We start from the raw sequence: 22,682 nt of genomic DNA on the forward strand, positions 1-22,682 counted from the left end.
CTGGTCTTCCGATAGAGCTTAGTTATCACGGAGACGGTTTTGTTCTTTGGAGTTAGTCTATTCATGCTGTTTTGCTAAGCACCAATTATTTTCTAAAGATTTAATTCTAGGGTGGGAAGTATTCTATCAAGAGCCACTGAGTCTAAGGGGAACAAAGGCCCCACACTAATAAGAACTATAGTTCTTTAGAATCATAGCACAACAATTTTGAGAACCTGAAAGACCCTTGAAAATTATGTAACATGTACTAATTCTTAGAAACATTATTACATTGACCAATTTGCTTTTAAAATGAAATAGGATCATAACTATTAATAAGTATAAGAAATACTAAAGAATATACTTCAGTTTACATTATGATCAACTAATAAGAAGCAACTGAGGAGAACAGAAGGGGGTGAGCTGGAGGTGTGCCTAAAAGAAAAGTGTGAGGGAAGGAAAAAAGAAATAATATTAGGTTTTTTTCCTTTTCTTTTTTTCCTCAAAATAACAGAAAGTGACAGAGGGAAAGATATAGAAAAGAGTTCAGGAGGGAAAAAGATTAAGAGGGCCTAAGAAAAATAAGAGATGAATAAAGAAACAAAGGCAAGAAGAAATTCAGTTAAATGCAATAAGGACTTCTATTTTCATCTTTGCATTCAGGTTCTTAGCATATAGCTTAGCACACAGCAGACACTCAATAAATGTTTACCAATAAAAACTGAAGAAGATAAAAGTGTTGAGAAGGTCAACGAATATGCTATTTAAAAAAAAAAAAATCATATCCTTTAGTTCACAAGGCTATGGAGTCAAAATAAGCAAATTAATCTTATTTCTTCTGTGAGTTTAACCAGGTTAATTAACCTCTTGGTTACAGGTTCTTGGTCTAAAAAATAAACTGTTTGAACTAGATGATCTTTAGGGTCTCTTTCTTATTCTCTGCAGAAATGGTGACCAAATACAAATAAATGAAATCAAAGGAAGTTTCTTAGTTTAAATGCTGCTTGGACAAAATCGGTGGTCAGTAGATGCAATTTATGTATTTATGTACAAAACAGGTGAAGCAGACCTTTTATTGTTCATATCATACAAGTGGTCCTTCAAAAAAACATCTGAATAGATCTCAATCTCTCAGAAGAGCAATATTAGGAAAGTATTTATAAGCATTTATGCTCTAGTTTTTTTTCTGGCTAGGTGTAATCTTACTTAAATGAGCAGCATCTCTTATTTACTCCATGGAGTTCTGTATAGTATGAATGATAAATAATATTGGGACAATACACAAAATAATAAAGATACTGCTAAGGAAGAAAAAGATGACTATTTTTTCCATTTTACAAAGTAACAGGAGTCTCTTCAACAGATAGTATGTTTTTTTTTTTTAAAGGAGAGAATCTTACTAGGAGAACAAGCAGTTATTCCTCCACTTTTTATTGGTAATTAAGAAAGTCATGAACTAATAAAGCAAAATAAAAAAGGAAAAAACATTAAAAGAAAATGTGGTTTCATGAAAGGGGAGCTGAAATGGAGAAGACCTCTTGTGCAAAAATTTTTAAAACTGCACAGTGGTAATTAAAGGTAGTAAAAGAATTATGGGCTGAAGCACCATGAAAACAGGACAAGTTAATATCATTTAGAGAGTACTATAAAAGAACACAAAAGAATCATCTTTCAGAACCACTTCAAGTTTGAACCCATTCAGCAATTTTGTCTTTTTTTTAATTTTTATTTTACGCCTAAAATATGTCCTTTATATCATCATCTCATCATCATTCAGCATATTTCAGAGTCAAGAGACTAGAAGAAACGTTCCCTGCAGGTCAGGGTTATGATGACGGGCAAAACACTAGCAAGCTTGCACTGCAGTTGTCTGAACCACACCCAGTCTGCAGTTAAATATAGAATTTAGTTTCTGGAACTATTGGTTTTTTTAACCTTCACAGTCTAAGTATTCACTGAAAAAATTAAAAGTAAAAAGGAGAAAGGAAAGAGACTGAAACCCAAATCCAAGTACTAATAAACTGTCCTGGGAAGAATTCCAAAATGCAGAAAATACCAAGAGAATTAAATTACAGAAACCTCAAGCAACATTCTAGAAACACACTTTACAAACCGATTTGTCTCTTCTGTGCTGATCCCCCCAGAAAGTACAACACACTACATAAAATGCATTTGTGCACTAGACTCATGTCTCTAATTCAACTCGTATTCGGACTATGTAACTAACAGGTCAGGTTAACAGCAGTGATACCAAATTTAGGGCTATGATTTAATTTGGGTTTGTTTTAATATTGTGGTTGTGATGCTATTTTTTTTTTCGTAAAAAAGCACTTTTATCCTAAGAAACTATTTTTAGATGCTTAAATTTGGAGGGAAGAAACACTCGCAAGCTGAAATTTTTAATACTGGCTCTTTGTCTGCTGGGAGAGGCAAAAGGGGAGAATATTTTGGGTTAATTTTTTAAAGCTGTTTTGGAGATTGACAAAGGTTAAGACAACAACAACAAAAATGTTTTCCTTATAATTTCAGAGGGTTCTGGGCTTTAGTAGTGTTTCTGTTTTATACTGCTCATTGAAGATGAACATGAAAAGAATCTAAGAGGAACAAAAAACATATTACGGTGTACTATTGCATAAAAAAAATAAAACATGCAATGGTTTTCATTACAAACACACACACACACACACACACACACACACACACACACGTATTGTGTTTTTTGCTTTCAATTTCCTGAAAATCTAGAAACAGACTTATCAATTGAGCTACTCTGATGAAAAATAACAGCAATAAATAAACTATACACAGAAATCGGGCTCCAAAAGCTGGTACTCTTACATTCATTCCTGTCTCTAGTCAAAGCTGTTTCGAAGTTGTTGCTTCTCTTTCTACCTTGCTTAACTGGACTGAAAACCTGTTTAGAAGATTTGAAGGTTTCTTTTATCTTTCTGCCTCGAGACCACAATAGGTGCGATAGCCAGGCCTCACTCTTCTGTGTCCCAGTCATAAATCCTAACACTCCAGAGACTCACCAGTTTCTAAAACTAAAAGAATATTCAGCCCAAATTGCTGACAGGTGAAAACTAAAAGAACACATCAGAAGCCCTGCTCCTAGGCCATAAAGCCTCCAAAATTTACGACTTTACACTCTAAAGACTTTCTGGGCCTACTAGGTTCATCATCCCTTCACTCCGTGCACTGAAAAATGTATCTATTCTCTCTAATCCTAGCACGTTGCCTCATACCCAGTAAGTACTTTGTTGTTTGAACAATGGGACAGTTAGGTTTGATTAATAAAAATCGCATTTGAGTAATATTATATACACATGCAGATATTTCAGACATATGATAGAGACAATTTTTTCCTCTTGTGAATATGTAAACCTCTTGAGGTAAACCCAGCTCTGTGCTAGCACACAGCAGATGCTCTATAAGTAAATGAGTGAATGACTCAATATTAGTCAACTATCTAAATCTATTTTATCCATTAAAATCTAGTCAGGTCCTCTTTAAACAATAACAACAAAAATCTTTTTAATTATGGAAAATTTCAAACCTTCAAAGTATATAAAAAAAAAAACCCATGAACCCCTATGTACCTATTATCCAGCTTCAACAATTATGAATCATTTGGCTTTCTTGTTTCATCTTTCCCCTGCTACAATCTCCATATGCTCTAAAACAAAGAGATTATAACACATGTTAATCTAGTGGCATCAGACTTCAGGGTTAATGAAGGCCAAGTCCATATATTAAAAACAATCAACATACATCCAAATAAAAAGAACACTCCTCTTAGTAAATAAGCAGAACTCAAATCTATGGTTAGCACTGTCTAAAGGTCTACATGTGGCCGGGCCACTTATTAGTTTTGTGGCCCTGGGAATTTATTCAACCTCTGAAAGCCTTGATTGCCTCATTAGAAAAAGGAGAAATCAGGACTGTAGTAAGGATAAATATATGTGAAGCTCCTAACAGTGCAATGACTAAATGCTTCTTTTTAAAAATAGTTTTATTGAGATATAATTCACATACCAAAAATTTCACCCATTTAAAGTGTACAATTCAATAGATTTTAATATATTCAGAGTTGTGTGAGAATCACCACAATCAATTTTGGAAATTCTCATCACCACAAAAAGAAACCCAACACTCCTTAACCTTCACCCTCCACACAAAATACCTCTATCCTCCAGCCCTAGGCAACCACATATCTACTTTCTGTCTCTACGGATTTGCCTATTCTGGGTATTTCACATAAATGGAATCATATAATATTGTCCTTTGTGACAATAAATGTTCTTGAAACTGGATATTTTAAAAATCAAATACACGGTATGGATAATTCAATGAGGTCAGAGAAGTGGAAAAGGCCAAAAAAGGGAATATGTAAATAAAATGAGTATCCACTGTAAGCCAGGCACTAAGACACACGTTAGGGAATATTGTTGAAGTGCTTTGGGGATGGTCAGAGGCAGGAACAGAGTGTGTGTGTGTTGCATGCTAGCAGGTACAGGGAGTTTGTGGAATTCTTCTCTGAATGCTTCGCTTTCCTCATTCAAAGAGGAAGAAACGTTATCATGAAAATGAGGATGAGGAGTATGCAGAAAGAACAAAGTGTAAAATAATCGTTTAGGGGAGTGGGAAAGAATGAAGCGGAAAGGTAGAGTATGATTGTCCAGCAGAATTAAAGACCCACTTGAGGTTCATGGTCATGAATTTAAAATGAGATCAGTCAGCAGGGTTTTAAGTTTTCCTTCAGCCGTATTTAGCTGCAAAAATGCAGAAAGAGAATAAGAAAAAATTCAGAAACATAAGAGTTGGATTTAACTAGTATGATTTATTCATTCATACTCATGGCTTTAACTAGATCTTATATATTGATGACTCTTAAATCTCCATTTCTAGTGCCACTGAAATCTCTTAACAGAAATCTTGAGGTAATTTCATAGTCAAAGCTCTAAGTGGAAGGAACTTAGATAAAAAAAAACAAAAAAACATTTGTTCAACACTGGTTATGAGGAAGGCATTCTACTATGTGATTCGTATATATTATCTCACATAATTCTCGTAACTCTTCTCATAATAACCATCTTTATTTAATAGAAAATCGAAATTCCTAAAGATTAACATAAGGGGAAGCTCAGACTAAATGCTAAGTCTGTATGACTGTAAAGCCCATTCACTTTTTACTGTATCATAATACTTAACTCTTCTTTTAGTAAATATCCCAATTAGGGTTTAGATATGTTGAATAATTTGCCCAAAGTCAACCTATTTTCTAGTAATACAGATACTGTCTCTCAGATAAATAATCTTTGGCCATCACCATTGCTAAGGTCTCCTTTACACTTCCTGCTCTGTCATCTCTATGTTCAATCTATAGCTAGGTTAGGTGGGTTTTTTTCTTCAAATTTTTTCTAATAGCTATTATCTTCTATTCCTTTTCTCTCCCTTTGCTTTGACATTATAGTCTGGACACTCATCACTCATACATAGATTACTCTAACAGCCTCCTAGCTAGCTTCAATCTACCCTCCTCCTTCTCTAATCCATTTGCGTATAGGCTAGTCACTTCTTTTCTCTGAGGCTCTTAAAAATAAACTGTAAATAATAAAATGTCTATAGTATAGAATTGTGAAGATTAAATAAGATCAACTATATGAAATAATTATCAATAAGATCAATAATTATATACAAACTATACAATTATACTCAAACATAAACTATTACTGCCTTAAGATAGGGCAGACTGTACAACTTATATTTATTTTACATTTATTTCCTTTGACTCTAAGCATCTGGCATGTACTCAAATACACATCTGATTGGCTGATTTCTTGCCCATCTTCCATAGTCCCACTAATACTATCCAATAGACCAACCTAATCAGATATAACCTCCTTTATGATGCAGACTGGATACCAAAGCCGTGGTATAATTAAAGATGGTACTTAATTATAGCTTGCATAGTATGACTAAGCCCTGAATAATCAAGGTAGAAATGCTTCTGATGAAAAGCCCTGTGTTCTGCCATAAAGAACTTCCTGATAATCTCCTAACATTATAATATCATTTCTGATTCTCTAACTGGTGAACTCCTATCTATCACTCATTAGAATGCAGCCAAAACGTCATCACTTTGGTAAAGTCTTCATGACTCTTTCCTCTGCTTGTCTGAGTCTCCTGACCCCATAAACTTATTACCCATCTTCAGAATAGCATTTATTCCTCAGTTCTGTAACAGCTTATATGCTAGTGCTGCATCCCACCCAAGTATATTTCGGGGTAACTTAAGAGTTGAGAAAAAGTTATTTATATAAAGAAGAATTCCAGCTGACTAATGCAAAATAAAACAAAAAATTGGAATATAATCATTTTGTAACCCCTTAGGAAAATATCATCAATGGATGACATAAAAGTCCCCAAGGTGCTCTTAACATGCAGCACAGGTTAAGAATCACTGCCCTGAAACTATTGGTAGATGGTGACCTTTCTAATAAATGGATCAGGATGACAGCACTGAATCCACTAATTAATCTTATAGTTACTAAAAATGGGACAACCAGACATTATGTGCCTCCTTACACAATGTTATTAATAGGAAGAACAAAGCACCAGTCATGTACCAAAAGAACTGAACTAGAATCTAATCAAGACTCTAGATCTAACTACCAGTCTACAGATAATATGAGGTCATGTTAAGAGACACTATGAGGATGTAAGCGGCCAGATCTAAAATGTGGGAAATTCAATAGGACAAAATCCTTAGTCTCTTCAACAAATAAACAGCATGAAAAAAGTTGGTGTGTATAAGGAACCATTACAAAGTAAGATATTCAAGAGACATATCCACCAAATGCAGTGTGTAAAAATACATGCTTGATGAACAAGTGAATGAACAAATGAATGAATGAATGAATGAATGATAGAGAAAAAAGATCAATCATAAAAAATGAGTTGTTAAATCTTATATTCTCAAAAGCAGGGCTAGATGTGGAAAAGGATGTACAAATATACTAATTTTGATATGTGAATTAACAAAATATTTACTTGTTTCTGTCACAGTCACTTAGAAAACTTTCTAAAATATTTCAGTGGATTTAATATTTGGTTTTTAGTTTATATTTGTATTTACCTTAAGATTTTGAGTAAAGAGGAAAACAAAAACAAATCATTACAAGGCAAATATAACCATTATTTTTTCTACTGGGGATGAGATACAGTTGTTCCATATCAGAGCTATCCAATAAAATTTTCTGTGATGACAGAAATGTTCCATATCTGCGCTGTCTAAAACTATAGTCAGTAGCCATATATGATTACTAGGCACTTGAAATGCGGCTAGTCTACGGAACTGAATTATAAATTTTATTTAATTTTAAATAACCTAAATTTAAATAGAGCATACCGTATGAGACAGCACAGTTCTAGACAACTACAGCTCTCCTTTTTACTTGTAACATTTTCTCCTTTCCTTTTACCTAATTAACTCTCACCATATAGCCTATTATAAGATCTCCTAGCACCATTTACCTTTCATACACATATTACAGTTGAAATGTTACCATGATTTGTGTGATTGTTTGATTAATGTCTGTCTCTCCAACCTGACTAAAAACTCAGGAACTATTTATGTTCACCAGTGTATTGCTGGAGGCTACTTCAATGACACTCAAATATCTGATAAGTAAATATTATTAGATAACATTGTGTAGTTTAGTTTTTGTGATATATGAAGACTTTTCATCTCATAGTTCCATGTGATATGACCCAAAAATTAGACCTTTCTTTAACACATGTACAATATATATACAAAAAGAGAGAACTGTACCATGAACCCCCAAGTAAATATCACCAAGCTATAGAAATCATAAATTTATTGATACTACTCTTGTTTTATTCATACCCTGGCCCCTGCCTTTCCATCTTGTGTTATTTTGAAGTGAATCTCCTATGTCATGTCATTTTATATATAATATTATTACACATTTTGATACATATTTCTAAAAGACAAAAACTCTTATTTTTATAAATAGAGCATCATTTACATATAAGCAATCATTATCATACCTAAAACAAAAACCATCATTTATACAGTTGGTGTTCAAATTTCCTCAACTGGCTAATAAGATTTGTTTTTAACACTTGAAGAAACTGAGTTATTATTCTTAGGGTCTCTTACATTACTTTGTTGACTTGAACCCCACAGCACTGTTTAACAGACTTTGTTTCATATTTCCTACAAACCTGCAGCTGGATCTCAAGGCTTGACTTGATTCAGTTTCAATTTTGTTGGAAAGAGCACTCTGTTTGTGGTGCTGTGCACGTCCTCCAAGAGGTACATAATGCCTGGTCGTCTGACTTTCTGAGATGTCAGCAGCTAATGATCATTGTCAGATTATTTCATTAGGATTTGCAAAATAATAATATTATAATTATATTATTCCTTTTTCACTTATTAGCTGGAATCCATCTGAGAAAAACTTTTTGAATCAGAGATAAAGTTCATATGTGAAAGGCAGGTTAAATGCTCAGTTCTTTCCTTTTACCACTTTCAAATATTTAGTTGGTTCTCTAAAATTCTCTAAGTGTGACCAATAAATTTTTTTAGTATCATTATTATACATGGATTCTTAATAAGTTTAATGTACTTCAATCTACTACAATTGGTCTTATTACTAATATTCAAATTGTCCCCTTCTTTGGATAGTGGGAGATTCTTCAAGTTAGCTCCTGAGCCTTTTTGATATCACTCACCTATCTGGAATAGCCTCATCATGTATATTTCCTGCCCCAGGCCTGGAAACAGACATTTCTTCAAGGAGTGCTAATGGTACTTATGAACACAACCTGGACCCCAGGCATGCTAATTTCTACTAGGTCGACCATTGTCGATAGATCTTTTGAGTAGGCAGAGGTCCTCTCCTTCCTCTTTTTACAAGAGAAAATATAATGGATTCATATCATTATTTATAATTCAAATTTGAGACTACAGGATTTTCTCATCAAAATTATAGCTGGCTTTGTAGCAGAAATTAACAAACTGTTCCTAAAATTCATATGGAAATGCAAGGGATCCAAAATAGCTAAAACAATCTTAAAAAAAAAGGGGGGGGGGAAAGTCATACTTCTGCATTTCAAAGTATATTATAATGTGACAGTAATCATGACAGTGTGGTATGCCATAAGAATAGACATACAGATCAATAGAATAGAATTGAGAGTCCAGAAATGCACCCTTACATTTATAGTCAATTGATTTTTGACCCGGGTGTCAAAACTAATCAATGGGAAAAGAACAGTTTTTTCCAACAGTGCTGAATATTCACTATTTTGAATATGCAAAATAATGATGTTGGGTCCTAACTGTAAGAGTTAAAGTATAAAACTCTTAGAAAAAATATAGGAACAAATCGTAGTGACTTTGACTTAGGCAAAGCCTTCTTAGATAACACAATAAAGGCACAAACAAGAGACAAAAAAATAAATTGTACATCATCAAAATTAAAAACTTGCATGTTCTAAAGGTCATCAAATATTTGAAAAGACTACCGACAGAATGGGAGAAAATATTTGCAAACCATTTATCTGTTAAGGGACTCATACCTAGAATACATAAAAAAATCTTACAATATAAAAATGGTCAAAGGATCTGACTAAACATTTCTCCAAAGATGATATACACACAAATAGCCAAAAAACATTTGAAAAGACGTTCAACATCATTAGTCAGTGAAATGCAAATCAAATGGGATTCTACAAAAACAGTGAGATTCTACCTCACATACACAAGGAGAGCTATAACCAATAAGAGAGATAATGACAAGCGTTGGTAAGAAACTGAATCGATCATGCTGGGTGGAATGCAAAGGTGCATTTGCTTTGGAAAATAGTCCGGTAGTTCTTTAAAAGTTTGAACACAGAGTTACTATGACCCAGCAATTGCACCAGGACACAAAGTTTGTTCATGGTAACATTATTCGTGATAGCTAAAAAGTCCCAAAGTCCATCAACTGATCAATAAATAAAATATGGCATATCCATATAATGAAATATTTTGCAGTAAAAAGGAATGAAATACTGATATATGCTATAACATGGATGGACCCTGAAAACATTATGCTAAATAAAAGTGAGTCACAAAAGGCCACATATTGTATGATTCCATTCATATGAAATTTACAGAATATGCAAATCTATATAGAAAAAGTAGATTGATAGTTACATAGAGTTAGAGAGGGATGGGGGAGAAAAGGAGTCACTGCTAATGGGCATAAGGGATTTTTAGGGATAAAGAGAATGTCCTAAAATTGTGGTGATGGTTGCACAACTGTAAATATACTAAAAAAGCACTGTATTGCACACTTTAAATAGGTGAATTGTATCTCAATAAGGCTGTTATTAAAAGAATTTGAGATAAATTTCTACTTTACACATACACAAGATTATAGTGTTTTACTTAAATCTTTTGCTTTTATATCTGTATCTCTTTCACATTGAAAACCTTGGTTCCTAATAACATTAATATTACTTATTTTATCTATATCTACATCCTTATCCATACAAAATAGTACCTGAGTAACAATATTAATATTACCAAAATTAGTAAAATCTGTGTAAGGTTTTTTTGTTGTTCTTTTTATTCCTAAGCTGTATCTCACCAGGGAAGCGTGGTCAAAATACTGTGTTGTACTTATCTGATATAGTTCCTGAGAGTTTAAGTCATCAGCTTATATAGAGTTTTTTTGTTTTCATTTTAGTTATTTTTTAGGTATCGCCTTTCCCCCACATTTCAATTTAATTTTATTTTATAATAACGTAAAATAGTTACATGATTACAATGTCAAAACAAGGTATATTCAGAGAAGTCTAGTTTCTATCTTCATCTTCTCCAATCTGTTTTTTCTCTTTTCTCCTATTGGCAACCATTTTATTTATTTTATCATTTATTCTATTATTTAAATCACAGTATAAGCAAATGCATAAATACATAATTGATAGCCTACTGTATACAACTGACACTGCCTTTTTTTTAAACATCATACTCTGAAGATCACCAAAAATGCAAAAAAAAAAAGCCTTTTGAAGTAATAGCAACAATGCAGAAGGTCACAGTATTATTTTTATTCCGTGAAAAGAAAACTTCATTCTTTTTTTCAGCTACATAGCACTCCACTATGAGAGCCTGGACATCCAACATATGGATTTATTTACTATAGTTTATTCACTCAGTCCACTACCAATAGACATATAGGTTGTATTCATTTATTTTTTATTACAAACAGGGCTGCTATCTTTTCATATTTTTGCAGTGTATCTTTGGGATAATTCTCTAGATGTGGGAATGCTGAGTCAAATGGGTAATTTTCCCTGATGCTGTCAAGTTCCTCTCCACAAAGTTGTTCCATTTTGCATTCTCACAAGCAATGTATCAGAGTGCCCATTAATCTACAGCCCAATCAATAGAAAAATGTGGAACTTTTGGATTTTTGCCAATGTGATAGGGGGAAAAAAAAGGTATCTCGGAATAATTTGATTTTGAATTTCTCTTACCATGAATTAAATTGAATATTTTTTCATATGTTTAAGGGCCATTTACATTTTGTTTCTTTACTGATATTTAGTCCATTTTTTTCTAGAGTTTTTGGTTCCAGTTTTTTAAAAGCTCTTTATATGCCAGGGATGATAATAAATGGTAAATACTTTTTCCAATTTTTTTTTTTTTTACTTTGCTCATAGTGCCCCTACAAAGTTTTCTTTTTAATTTATGTAATCAAATTTATGAATCCTTTACCTTACTGCTTTTGAATTTCTGAGTCACAGTTAAAAAAAGTTATTCATTTCTAGGATATGGAGGAACTCCCCACATTCTCTTCTATTATTTGTAAGGATTCACTTTTTTGATTCATTTGAAATTGTTGTATAAGTGTGAAGAATTGAATAATTTTTTTGACTTGCACTAATCTATTTGAGTAAGGCTAGTACTCTGCTGGCTTTACGGTTCATGTATATGTGTTTATTCACCCATTCAGTTTAGGGGAAAAATATCATGCATTGCTTTGAAGCTAGGGGATTTATATCCCATGTTTAAAAATAAAAAGTCCTATTTTTACAGTTGAAAATTATACTATGACCTTCTCTACTATAGCTATTAAACATTTTGAAAGATTTTTTTCTTTTTTTTTTTTTTGCATTTTTGCAACTATTGGAAATAAATCACATACGTTCTTAATAGTTGTGCCAGGTAAGATAAAATTAAACCAAAGATAACAACTCCTGGATTAAAGATACTTATTAATTAAAATTAAGGTTAAAAAATGAAAATTAAGATTAAATGAGTGCCTTACACGGGGTAAGTGCTCAACAACTTTTTACTAAACTATTATCACCGTAATTCTATAGCTAGTTCTTGGAAAAAAATAAAAGGAATTGCAAAGCCTTCCCTGAAAATGCATCAGGAATATCACCTATTGTTATTAATGTTATCAAATTTTAATCCTTCCTCAGACTGATATTATGTAATAAATTTATCTTCAGAAAAATTAAATAACTGAGTCTGTAGCACAATTAGACTTATACCAACTAGAAACTAATACCAAAGCTTATTTTGTTATGCAGAGAAAAATGTGCAATATTGCAAATCAGATAGTATTTAAATTCATGTCTGTTACATGGTAAAAGTTCTGAAGAACATTTTCTTCTTTCTGAAGAAAGAATCAAAATTTCTAGATAAAGCAGATTATAAATGTCAGGTTTCTAGGACAATAAAGTCTCATTCATTCACTCTGAATACTCAAGCATATGAGGATTTGTTTTATTCAATAAATAGCTTCTACTCATTTATAATAGAGATCGAGGAAAGGAGCAGATGATAACATCAATGATAACCTACAGCCTCATATTGGCTACTGGATCCAAACTTTCCCTTAAGCAAACCTTTTAATTTCAATTTGATCACAGGAACAAAATCATTGACTGAACGTCAACACTTTAAATCCCCTTCTCTTTCAGCTAGTGATGTTAACGAACTGGGAAATAATCAGGAAATAGGAAGGAAGAGAGATAGCCAAAGTCCTAGATAATGTATAATTCATTACTGGCTACTGACAAACTTCATTTTACAGATGAGAAAGCTATAGCTCAGAGTTTTTAACCTGAACAAAGTTACAGAGCTGGCTTAACAGCAAAGCCAAAACCAGATTTTAGGTTTTCTGACTCTGAGGCAAATGCTTTTTCCAACATGTCATTAGACTGGTCAGATTAAATAATTAGGAAAAAACATATCAAGCTGATCCAATGTAAATATGTATTCTATATCATCTTAGAAGTTAAACCTAGTTTTACACATTCGATTTCATTCTTTTCTATTATTTAAATTATTGAGAAATCTCAATATGAAAAAAACAATTATTTTTACCTCTTCTTATTTATTCTTTTTTCTACATTTAATTTTAGAAAGTAAATGCTTTTCTAACGAAAAACTATTACCTTATTGCATATAAAATTCGCCATCAAAACAAAATTCTGTAAACATTTCATAACCATATTTAATCAATTTATACCATTTCATCTGAGAAAACTAAAGCCAAAGACACTACAAAAAAAAATTATAGGCCGATACCCCTGATGAACATAGATGCAAAAACCTTCAAAAAATATTAGCAAATTGAACTCAGCAACACATTAAAAAGATCATATACCACAATCGAGATTTATTCCTGGATGCAAGGTTGGCTCACTATTCACAAAGCAAATAAGGTGATTTATCATATAAATGAAATAAAGGAAATCATATGATCATATCAATAGCTGCAGAAAAACATTAGACAAAATCCAGCATCCATTTACGATAAAAACTCTCAGCAAAGTGAGGATGCAAAGTGAGGATAGCAAAGTGAGGATAGAGGGAACATACCTCAACATACCTAAGGCCACATATAACAAACCGACAGCTAACATCATGCTTAACAATGAAAAGCTGAAAGCTTTTAAAGATCAGGAACAAGACAAGTATGTCCACTTTCACCACTTTTATTGAACATAGCATTAGAAATCCTAGCCACAGCAATCAGATAGGACATAAAAGGCATCCAAATTGGAAAGCAATCTACAGATTCAATGCAATGTCTGTCAAAATACCAATGACATTTTTCACAGAACTAGAGTGAAATAATCCTAAAATTTATATGGAACCACAAAAGACCCTGAATAGCCAAAGCCATCTTGAGAAAGAAGAACAAAGTTGGAGGTATCATGCTACTTGATATCAAACTATACTACAAGTCTGTAAGAATTAAAACAGCATGGTATTGACATCAAAACAGACACATAGATCAATGGAACAGAAGAGAGAGCCCAGAAATAAACTGACATCTATACGGTCACTTAATCTAAGACTAAGGAAGCAAGAGTATACAATGAGATGAAGACAGTCTCTTCAATAAATGATGCTGGGAAAACTGGAAAGACATATGTAAAAGAATAAAACTGGATCACTTTCTTATACCATATACAAGAATGAACTCAAAATTGATTAAAGACTTAAATGGAAGACCTGAAATCATGAAACTTATAGAAGCAACATAGGCAGCAAACTCTTTGACATCACTCTTTGTATTATTTTTTGGATATGTCTCCTCAGGCAAAGGAAACAAAAGAAAAAATTAACAAATGGTACTACATCAAACTAAAGAATTTTTATACAGTGAAAGAAACCATCAATAAAACAAAAAGACCACCTACTGAATGGGAGAAGGTATTTGCCAATGATACATCCCATAAGGGGTTAATATGCAATATATATAAGAAACTCATATGACTTAACACCAAAAACATTAAACAATCCGATTAAAAAGTGGGCAGACAAATAGACATTTCTCCCAGGAGGACATTCAGATAGTCAGGAGACATGAAAAGATGATCAACATCACTAATCATAAGGGAAATGTAAATTAAAAACCACAATGAGCTCTCACCTCGTTTCTGTCAGAATGGCTATCATCAACAAATCAACAACAAGTATTGGCTGGTGAGGATGTGGAGAAAAGGGAACCCACGTGTGCTGTTGGTGGGACTGTAAATTGGTGCAGCCACTATGGAAAACAGTATGGAGGTTCCTCAAAAAATTGAAAATAGAACTAACATATGACCTAGCTATTCCATTTCTGGGTATTTATCCAATGAAATCGATAACACTAATTCAAAAAGATACATGCACCCCTATGTTCATTGCAGCACTGTTTACAATAGCCAAGATATGGAAGGAACCTAAGTGTCCACTGATAGATGACTGGATAAAGAACAGGGTATGCATATATAATGGACTATTACTCAGACACAAAAAAGAATGAAATCTTGCCACTTGCAACAACATGGATGGACCTAGAAGGCATTATGTTAAGTGAAATAAGTCAGACAGAGAAAGACGAATACCATATAACTTCACTTATATATGGAATCTAAAAACTGAAATAAATAAACAAACAAAACAGAAACAAACTCATAGATTCAGAGAACAAATTGATGGTTGCCAAATGAGAGTGGAATTGAGGGGAATGGGTGAAAAAGGTGAAGGGATTAAGAAGTACAAATTGCCAGTTATAAAAATAGTCATGTGGATGTAAAGTACAGCATCTGGAATACCGTCCATAATACTGTAATAACTGTGTATAGTGTAAGATGGATCCTAGGCTTATCAGAGTGATCACTTCACATGTTATGTAAATGTCTAATCACTATGTTTTATACCTGAAGCTAATATAATATTGTATGTCAACTGTAACTGAAAAATAAAAAAAAATTTAAGAAAAAACATCTCAGTGGCCCACAATACAATTCTTCAATATTTTTGTTGAAAATAAGACCTCGAAGAGTTTTTCCAAAATGTAAGACAAAGTTCTAAACTCAAAAGAAATTCTTCTAAAGTTTCTGAAATTACTGAGGACACTATTAAATTATACTGATAGATGTTAACTCCAGTTTTATCAATTTTCAATGGTAGATCACCTTATTTCAATAATATAACATTTATAATATTCCAAAATACTTTTAGAGATAGAAACTAGATCCCAAATTACTTGTTTGAAATGGAAACTGTCCAAATCTAACCAAAGTATCTCTCTTTCCTAAGTTTGGGAGATTGGTCACAGGAAGAGGAGACACGTACCTTTCCATGACAGCCAGGCACTCCTTTCTCCAAGTAAATCGACTCCCTCGTCGTAGCCGAAAGGTTCCAGATGTGGCAGAGACTGGAGGAGGTGTTTGTCTCCATTCTGGGTCTTCTATTGGAATGGGGGCTGGTCTCATACTTAGTGTAGCCCCTGAAATAAACAAGGCATTTTGAGCAAATACCTTCTAATTTAATAAAACCCATATGACAATATATCATGAAATCAACAACAATGAACTTTTTCTCGCCATTGGAACTTGTAAGCCCAATATATATTTATATATTTTAAAAATTTACTTGACCAAAATAAAAATCCAAAGTGACAACTCTTCTTTTAATTATTTTAAAATGTCATTTTTTGTTTGTTTGTTTGTCATTTGTCTCTTACCTTTGGGCCATTTTTCAAAATGAAGCCCTAAATCTCTCTCATTCAGGGAACTATCTTCCTCTGAAAAATCTCTCTTGAAATTCCTATTTGACAGTTTAAATCTTTTTGAACAATATACCCCCTCTGTTCACAAACTCATTACCATCCAAAGGACTTTCTGTTTTTGAGAAAATGGGGACCTTGAAGTGTATATGTAGGTGGGAGGTGAATTTAAAATAATCCTAATTGCTGTAAACTCTTAAAAAAAGTCACATATAGCATCAAAGAAAATAGGATATTTTATAAGCTTTTAGTCTACCAACTAAACCACCTCTCCTCCATAGGTCTACTACCAATTAATGCTACAGTACTTTGTTACCTTCTGAATGCAATAAAAGGAATGAAAAAATACTTATAATTGAGATGCTTTACTAATTCAGATTAGCCTTTTCATGGACAACCTGAACTGGTGATGATGCATGTACTCATTCATTTACCATTTATCAAACCATTTTACATGGCTTATTCTAAGCTAGAAGCTATGAATAAAACAAAGAAAGCAATTTTGTCTCTGACTTCCATGGACTTAAAGCAAAGAATTTAAATATAACTTGGTATGCTTTCATAGAGTCCAGTCCCTGACTCTCCCACTGTTCTTTCATTCTTTCCACTGTTAAATTCATCTTCCCAAAGCATAATTATGATCATATCACTCCACTGATCCAAAGCCTTTGAAAAGTTCCCTCTGCCTATGGAATAAAATCCAAACTCTTAAGACACCCCTAGAAAGATAGGTTAGAACTTGTTAGAATTATGTAGAATAATAATGCACATATTAATAAATATATATTTCCTTCTCCATCACAGAAATCATACTTTATTTATTGTACCTTGCAATTACTACCACGGGTAGTATTTCTACTTCACTACATACACATCTATTTGTAGATCCCATCATAAGGGCTACATGATTATACGCTTTCTCTTATACAGATGAGGAGTATTTTAACCAATCCTGATTTTCCTCTCCAAACCTGATGTCTTGCCACTTTTGCCATCTGAGTAAATTGTATGCCCCTTCTTCCAATTCCTCAGCTCTAAAATCTCAGATTAATTTTGCTAGCCACATGGAGTGAAAGATCTCCAGCCAGGCCCCCCAGGTGCTCCTGCTAAATCCACCTAAAGTGCCATATGTTTGAGAAAAAAGCCATTTTGGACATTCTAGGTGCAGGTAATGACATGCGGAGAACTGCAAACCTAGCTGACAGAAATAAGGCCCGAGGCATACAGTCCCAATACAGCCATGTGGCAATGAGCCTCCAAGGTGGTTCCAAAGGACCCCTGCCTCCTGGTATTCACCCTGTTGTGCGGTTCCTTCCCATACTATACCAGAATTAGTCTGTGTGACCAGCAACATATAGTAGAAGTAATGGTATGCCACTTCCAGTGTCAGATTATAGAATACATTTGTGGAGTCTGTCTTAGTTGCTTGTGTCTTAGATCACTCACTCAGAAGAAAATTAGCTGCCATTTTATAAAGATACTCAGGAAGCCGATGGCGAGACTCATGTGGACAGGACCTGATGTCTCTGGTTAACAGGCAGTAAGGAACTGGGGCTTGCCAACACTCATGTAAGTGATCTTGGAAGTACACTATCCAGTCCCAGTGACTGCAGCCCTGGCTGACAGCTTGACTCATGAAACCTCATGAGAACTTTGAGCCAGAACCATCTTAGCTAAGCCACTCTTAGACTCCTACTCTCAGAAATTGTGAGATAATGTGGGGTAATTTGTTGCACAGTAATAGAACTAACAAGAGACATCACAATCATCTCCAGTCGTTTATTTCCCCATGTTACCCAACACACTGAGTATTTTAATATTACTAATTATTCACATTTATAAACTTAGCAGGCAAAAAAATTCCCTTTAATATAGAGATTTCACTATTAGTTAAGAATGAGCATCTTTTCCTGTTTACTGACCATTGTATGTCTTTTCTTGTAAATTTATCTTTGTCCTTCTTTCTTTTGAGTTATCTATCTCATTGATGTGTAGAGACCACACCAATTGCTAGTGATAGATTGCAACTATTTTTTCCAATTTGTCATTCATGTTTTATTTTTATTTATGGTATGTTTTGTGATCTTAATTTTTATATAGTCAAATCTGTCAATCTGTTTCTTTTATGGTCAATGCATTTTGTATCATTCAGAATATTTTTACAGTTTTCATTTTTGTTTAAACCCTTAATAGATATATAATTTCCCATTGTGTGTGATATAAATATTTAACTTCTTCCTCAAATGGACAAGTGTGTCATCACATAATGCTTTAGAGATCTGTGGCTTAAAATGTGTGGCAAACTATGGCATGTTGCCATAGTTTAAAGAAAGTTTTACTGAAATACAGCTATACTCATTCATTTACATACTGTCTCATTTTGGGACTACAATGGCAAAGTTGAGTAGCTGTGACAGAGACCATATAGACTGCTACTACAGGCCCTTTACAGGAAGAGTTTGCTGCTGACCCCTGGTTTAAAAAATTCCTGGCCTACACACCATGAAACTCTAGACCGAAACCCTTCTTTAGACCGTTCAAGAAAGAAGGTTCCATTCTGCCAAGATAACTTGGCAATTGGGTCTGGGCCTAATTCAAAGTTAATCAAGTTTAGGAATAAGAAGGAACTAGGAGGCTGGAAGGTTTCAAAGTCTTTGTTTTGTTACTTTTTTGAATGCGAGCAGAAATTACAGCATGACAAGGGCTCTGGAAACTATCTAAGTAGACTGTATAAATTCTGTTCTACAACCAGGATAAAAGGTCCAAAACAGCCAAGCTGCTATCACAGCTGACTGAGACAGGCAGAAAGAAACTGGGTAAGGCAGGAGGCCTCTCATTCAATGCCTGGCTCTAGCAAAATGATACCGTTTCAGGGCTTCAATGAGTAGAAGATAGGGAATAGATGAGTGAATTCCAGCTAGCAAGATACATCTATAACTATGGCACGCTTTCCTAGTTAAGTAGAGTGATCAATGGGTACAAATAAAACAAATTCAAAGAATCTTAATCATGAGGTTTAAGGGAATAAGCCAACTGATAATAATGGTTCTTTCTTGGTATTGGGTTTACTGGTAATATAACTATGTTTCTTTATAATATTCTTCATCATCCAAATTTTCTATACAAAAGAAAATTTAGATGAAATAAAATTGGTCCGGTAGGAAAAGAAAGGGAGAGAGAAGGAAGGAGGGAAAATAAGAAGAGAAGTAAGTAGTGGCCTGGTTACTTTAAAAGTAATCAAGGCAATTTATGCACAGAAGGTAGAAACTCTAAATAATTTCAAACTTGTAAACATACTTCATTTGAAAAATAATATTATCACATTAATTTTGAGGGGTTTTTTTTCTTGCTTTTCTTTTTCGATGTAGCAGTATTTTAAAATAGTGAAAGCAGCACTCTGGGAACAATACAGAGATTTGTTCTAGAAACCTTGGTTCATTTGCTTTGGTTGAAATGGATACAGAGCAATGAATAACACAAGAATGGGTTTAAAATGATTAACTTTGAAAGAAAAATACAAAGATACCAGAATGTAAGAACGATGTATATAAAACTTTAAACTCCTCAGAAGTAAAACAATCCACTTCTTTTTTTCTTTATAGGAAGTGTTACCTATTTTATTTTTTTAACAGATTTTTTTTTCTCATATTTGGGCTCCCATTAAGAAAAAAAATTTAAACATTTATCTAACAAATCTAAACCCAAGAGAAGGAAAAATAAAACTTCTTCCTAATTTGCTGATAGAATTTTAAATTTTGGTAAATGTTTTCTTCGTATACATAATTTTCCTGCTTATCAGGGTTATTTCTGGGTGAGCCTTTGCCAATCAGCTAATAAGAAAAGGATTCCAAGCATGTCATTACTACTCCATTCACAGAAACCAGCTTCTACAAGAGTAATTTCTCATCTTCTCCCATGTCACACACATAATTTCCCTGAGGGTCTGGGACTCTGCAACAGTGAAGGGAGGAAGCATCACTTCTGTTCTCCAAATTTACTTCATGGACTTGCTGCACAAGCCTCTTGGCAAACTGTATTTAATTGTTTAGTTTAGAAATATGCAGAATCAGTGCCATGAGCCAAGAGGAACTGAGCACACCCTGTCTGCTATAGCAATGTTTAAATTAGACAAGGGAAAAGACTGTTGAGCTTAATTTGATTAAATAAAGGGGCTTTTGATGTCAACCATGCTGAATTTAGTACTTACATCTTTTAAAAAATAGGCATTTTCTTGTAAATGTTTTCATAAGAAATGATAAAATGTATTGGATCAGTTTCCATCAGCCTATTTTATCATATGCCTTGGCAGGCTTTGGGTTATGCTGGAAAATTCTGATGATGGGTCTGTTTACCAGAGAACTACATTATATCTATATGTATTGGATTATCAGGAAATATAACTTAAATATCCACTCTATATTTTTCTTGCAGGGTCCACTTAAACAGGGACCAAATAACAAAAACAAACAACAACAAAAAAGCCCATATCCAAATGGATCCAGAATAAAAGGTTGAAAAGAAGAATTTCAATCAAGGTATACAGAGAGAAATGCTCTGAGCCCAGGAATAGAGAATGTACAAATTTTTTTTTTTTTTGGCTTGTTTTCTAAAATACTTAAATTTAAATAAAAGAGAAAAAAGTACTTTTTTATTTTGTGATTTTCCTTAATTTTGCATTTTTTATCAGAATATATGCAAAAGGATGGTACCATTTACATTTCTTCTGATGAGCTATCTATCCTAGACAGAGAAAAAATTATGAAAGACCTACCTATCAGTAAAAAATCACTGACCTCTTATTTCTATTTAAGTGCCTCTCAAAAGCAGATCTGGACTATGTGAACCTAGGTTCTTCAGTTTCTTACATCATTAAAGCTGTCAACGAGGCAGATTTTTTTGGAGGGAGGGTCTTCATCCCTCTTTACCTCCCTCTCTACTTCTCTCCCTCCCTTCTTTCATTTCTTCCTCCCTCCTCTCATTACATTTATATGTATTTTTCAAATATATAGAACAAGTACATGGCACAGAATTTAGAAAGACACAAAAGGTTATGTAGTTAACAGCCTCTCAGTTCCTCTCCACAGAGCCATTTTCATCAATTCCTAATACAGCCTTCCAGAGGTGTTCTATGTTTATTTGAGTGTATATATACATGTATGTATGTATTCCCCTATATAAATGGCAATATATTATAGCCATTGTTTTGTCTTCCTTTATTCACTTATGAATTTGGTATTACCACATACAAAATCAATTCATATAAAGCCACCTTTTAAAACAGCTATATAGCCTCCACAGTATTCCAGTGTACAGATACACCATAATTTATTTAACCAATTCGTGACTAGGAACATTTAGGTGGATTCCAATCATCTCTGCAATGCTTTGCAGAGAAGATTCCGATAAACTATAAGCAACTATTGACTAGACAGTGGATAAGCTATTCTTAGATGCTAATGTAATTTTAGTTCATCTTATCCAAACATGATAGTAGTTTCAAAGTGTCCATGGAATAAGAAGAAATAATACAATTCTTTAGCTAATATGAAAAGTTATGTTAAAATCAACAAAGTAAGAATACTTTTATCTAGAAAGAATTTTATACCACATTAGCTCTTAAAGGTTAAAATTGCAAAGAAAAACTTAAAAAATTAAATTTTATTTGCTAACATCCAATTACTGTTGAGACAATGAAAACAACCAACAATGAACTTCTTTTCTCTTCAGCTAACTTTAAATTATGTCCTACAGAAAACCTGACTAAAAAGAACTTAGAACCAGTATGAATTTGGTTTCCAAATAAAAAATAGAAAATATGGAGACGGTTGGTAATGCAACTTCACAAAGAGCAAATGCATATAATTAGAGAAACTTATTCTTAAAAGAAGGCACTATCTCCTTAAAGAAAACAGCTCCTAATCAACAGGGGGATGAATGACATTTCTTTCCCATTATTCCTGTTTCAATGCCTTAGTTCCTCCTTCCTCTAATTTCCTGATGATGGGTGTTCCAAGATAAATTAAAATAGGAAATAAGATTAAAAACAAAAATAAGACAGGGAAAAAAAAAAAAAAAACACAACACAACAGCTTCAGAAGAACA

General features: G+C 33.3%; 1 protein-coding gene across 16 annotated transcripts in view; it reads right to left on the reverse strand.

Annotated features, from left to right (window-relative positions):
- HMBOX1 (homeobox containing 1) overlaps positions 1–22,682 on the reverse strand; it is a 151,567-nt gene that overhangs the window by 29,426 nt on the left and 99,459 nt on the right. For all 16 annotated transcript variants that reach the window (XR_001516364.2, XM_006906235.3, XM_025042514.1 and 13 more), the window contains exon 6: positions 16,148–16,301. Coding sequence is in view for 15 of the 16 variants with exons in the window: in XM_006906235.3 (XP_006906297.1) it covers positions 16,148–16,301 (154 nt within the window). In the remaining variant the exon portion in view is untranslated. The remainder of the gene's footprint in view (positions 1–16,147; positions 16,302–22,682) is intronic.

The sequence above is a fragment of the Pteropus alecto genome, unplaced genomic scaffold (genome assembly GCF_000325575.1).
Source record: "Pteropus alecto unplaced genomic scaffold, ASM32557v1 scaffold50, whole genome shotgun sequence".
NCBI lineage: Eukaryota > Metazoa > Chordata > Mammalia > Chiroptera > Pteropodidae > Pteropus > Pteropus alecto.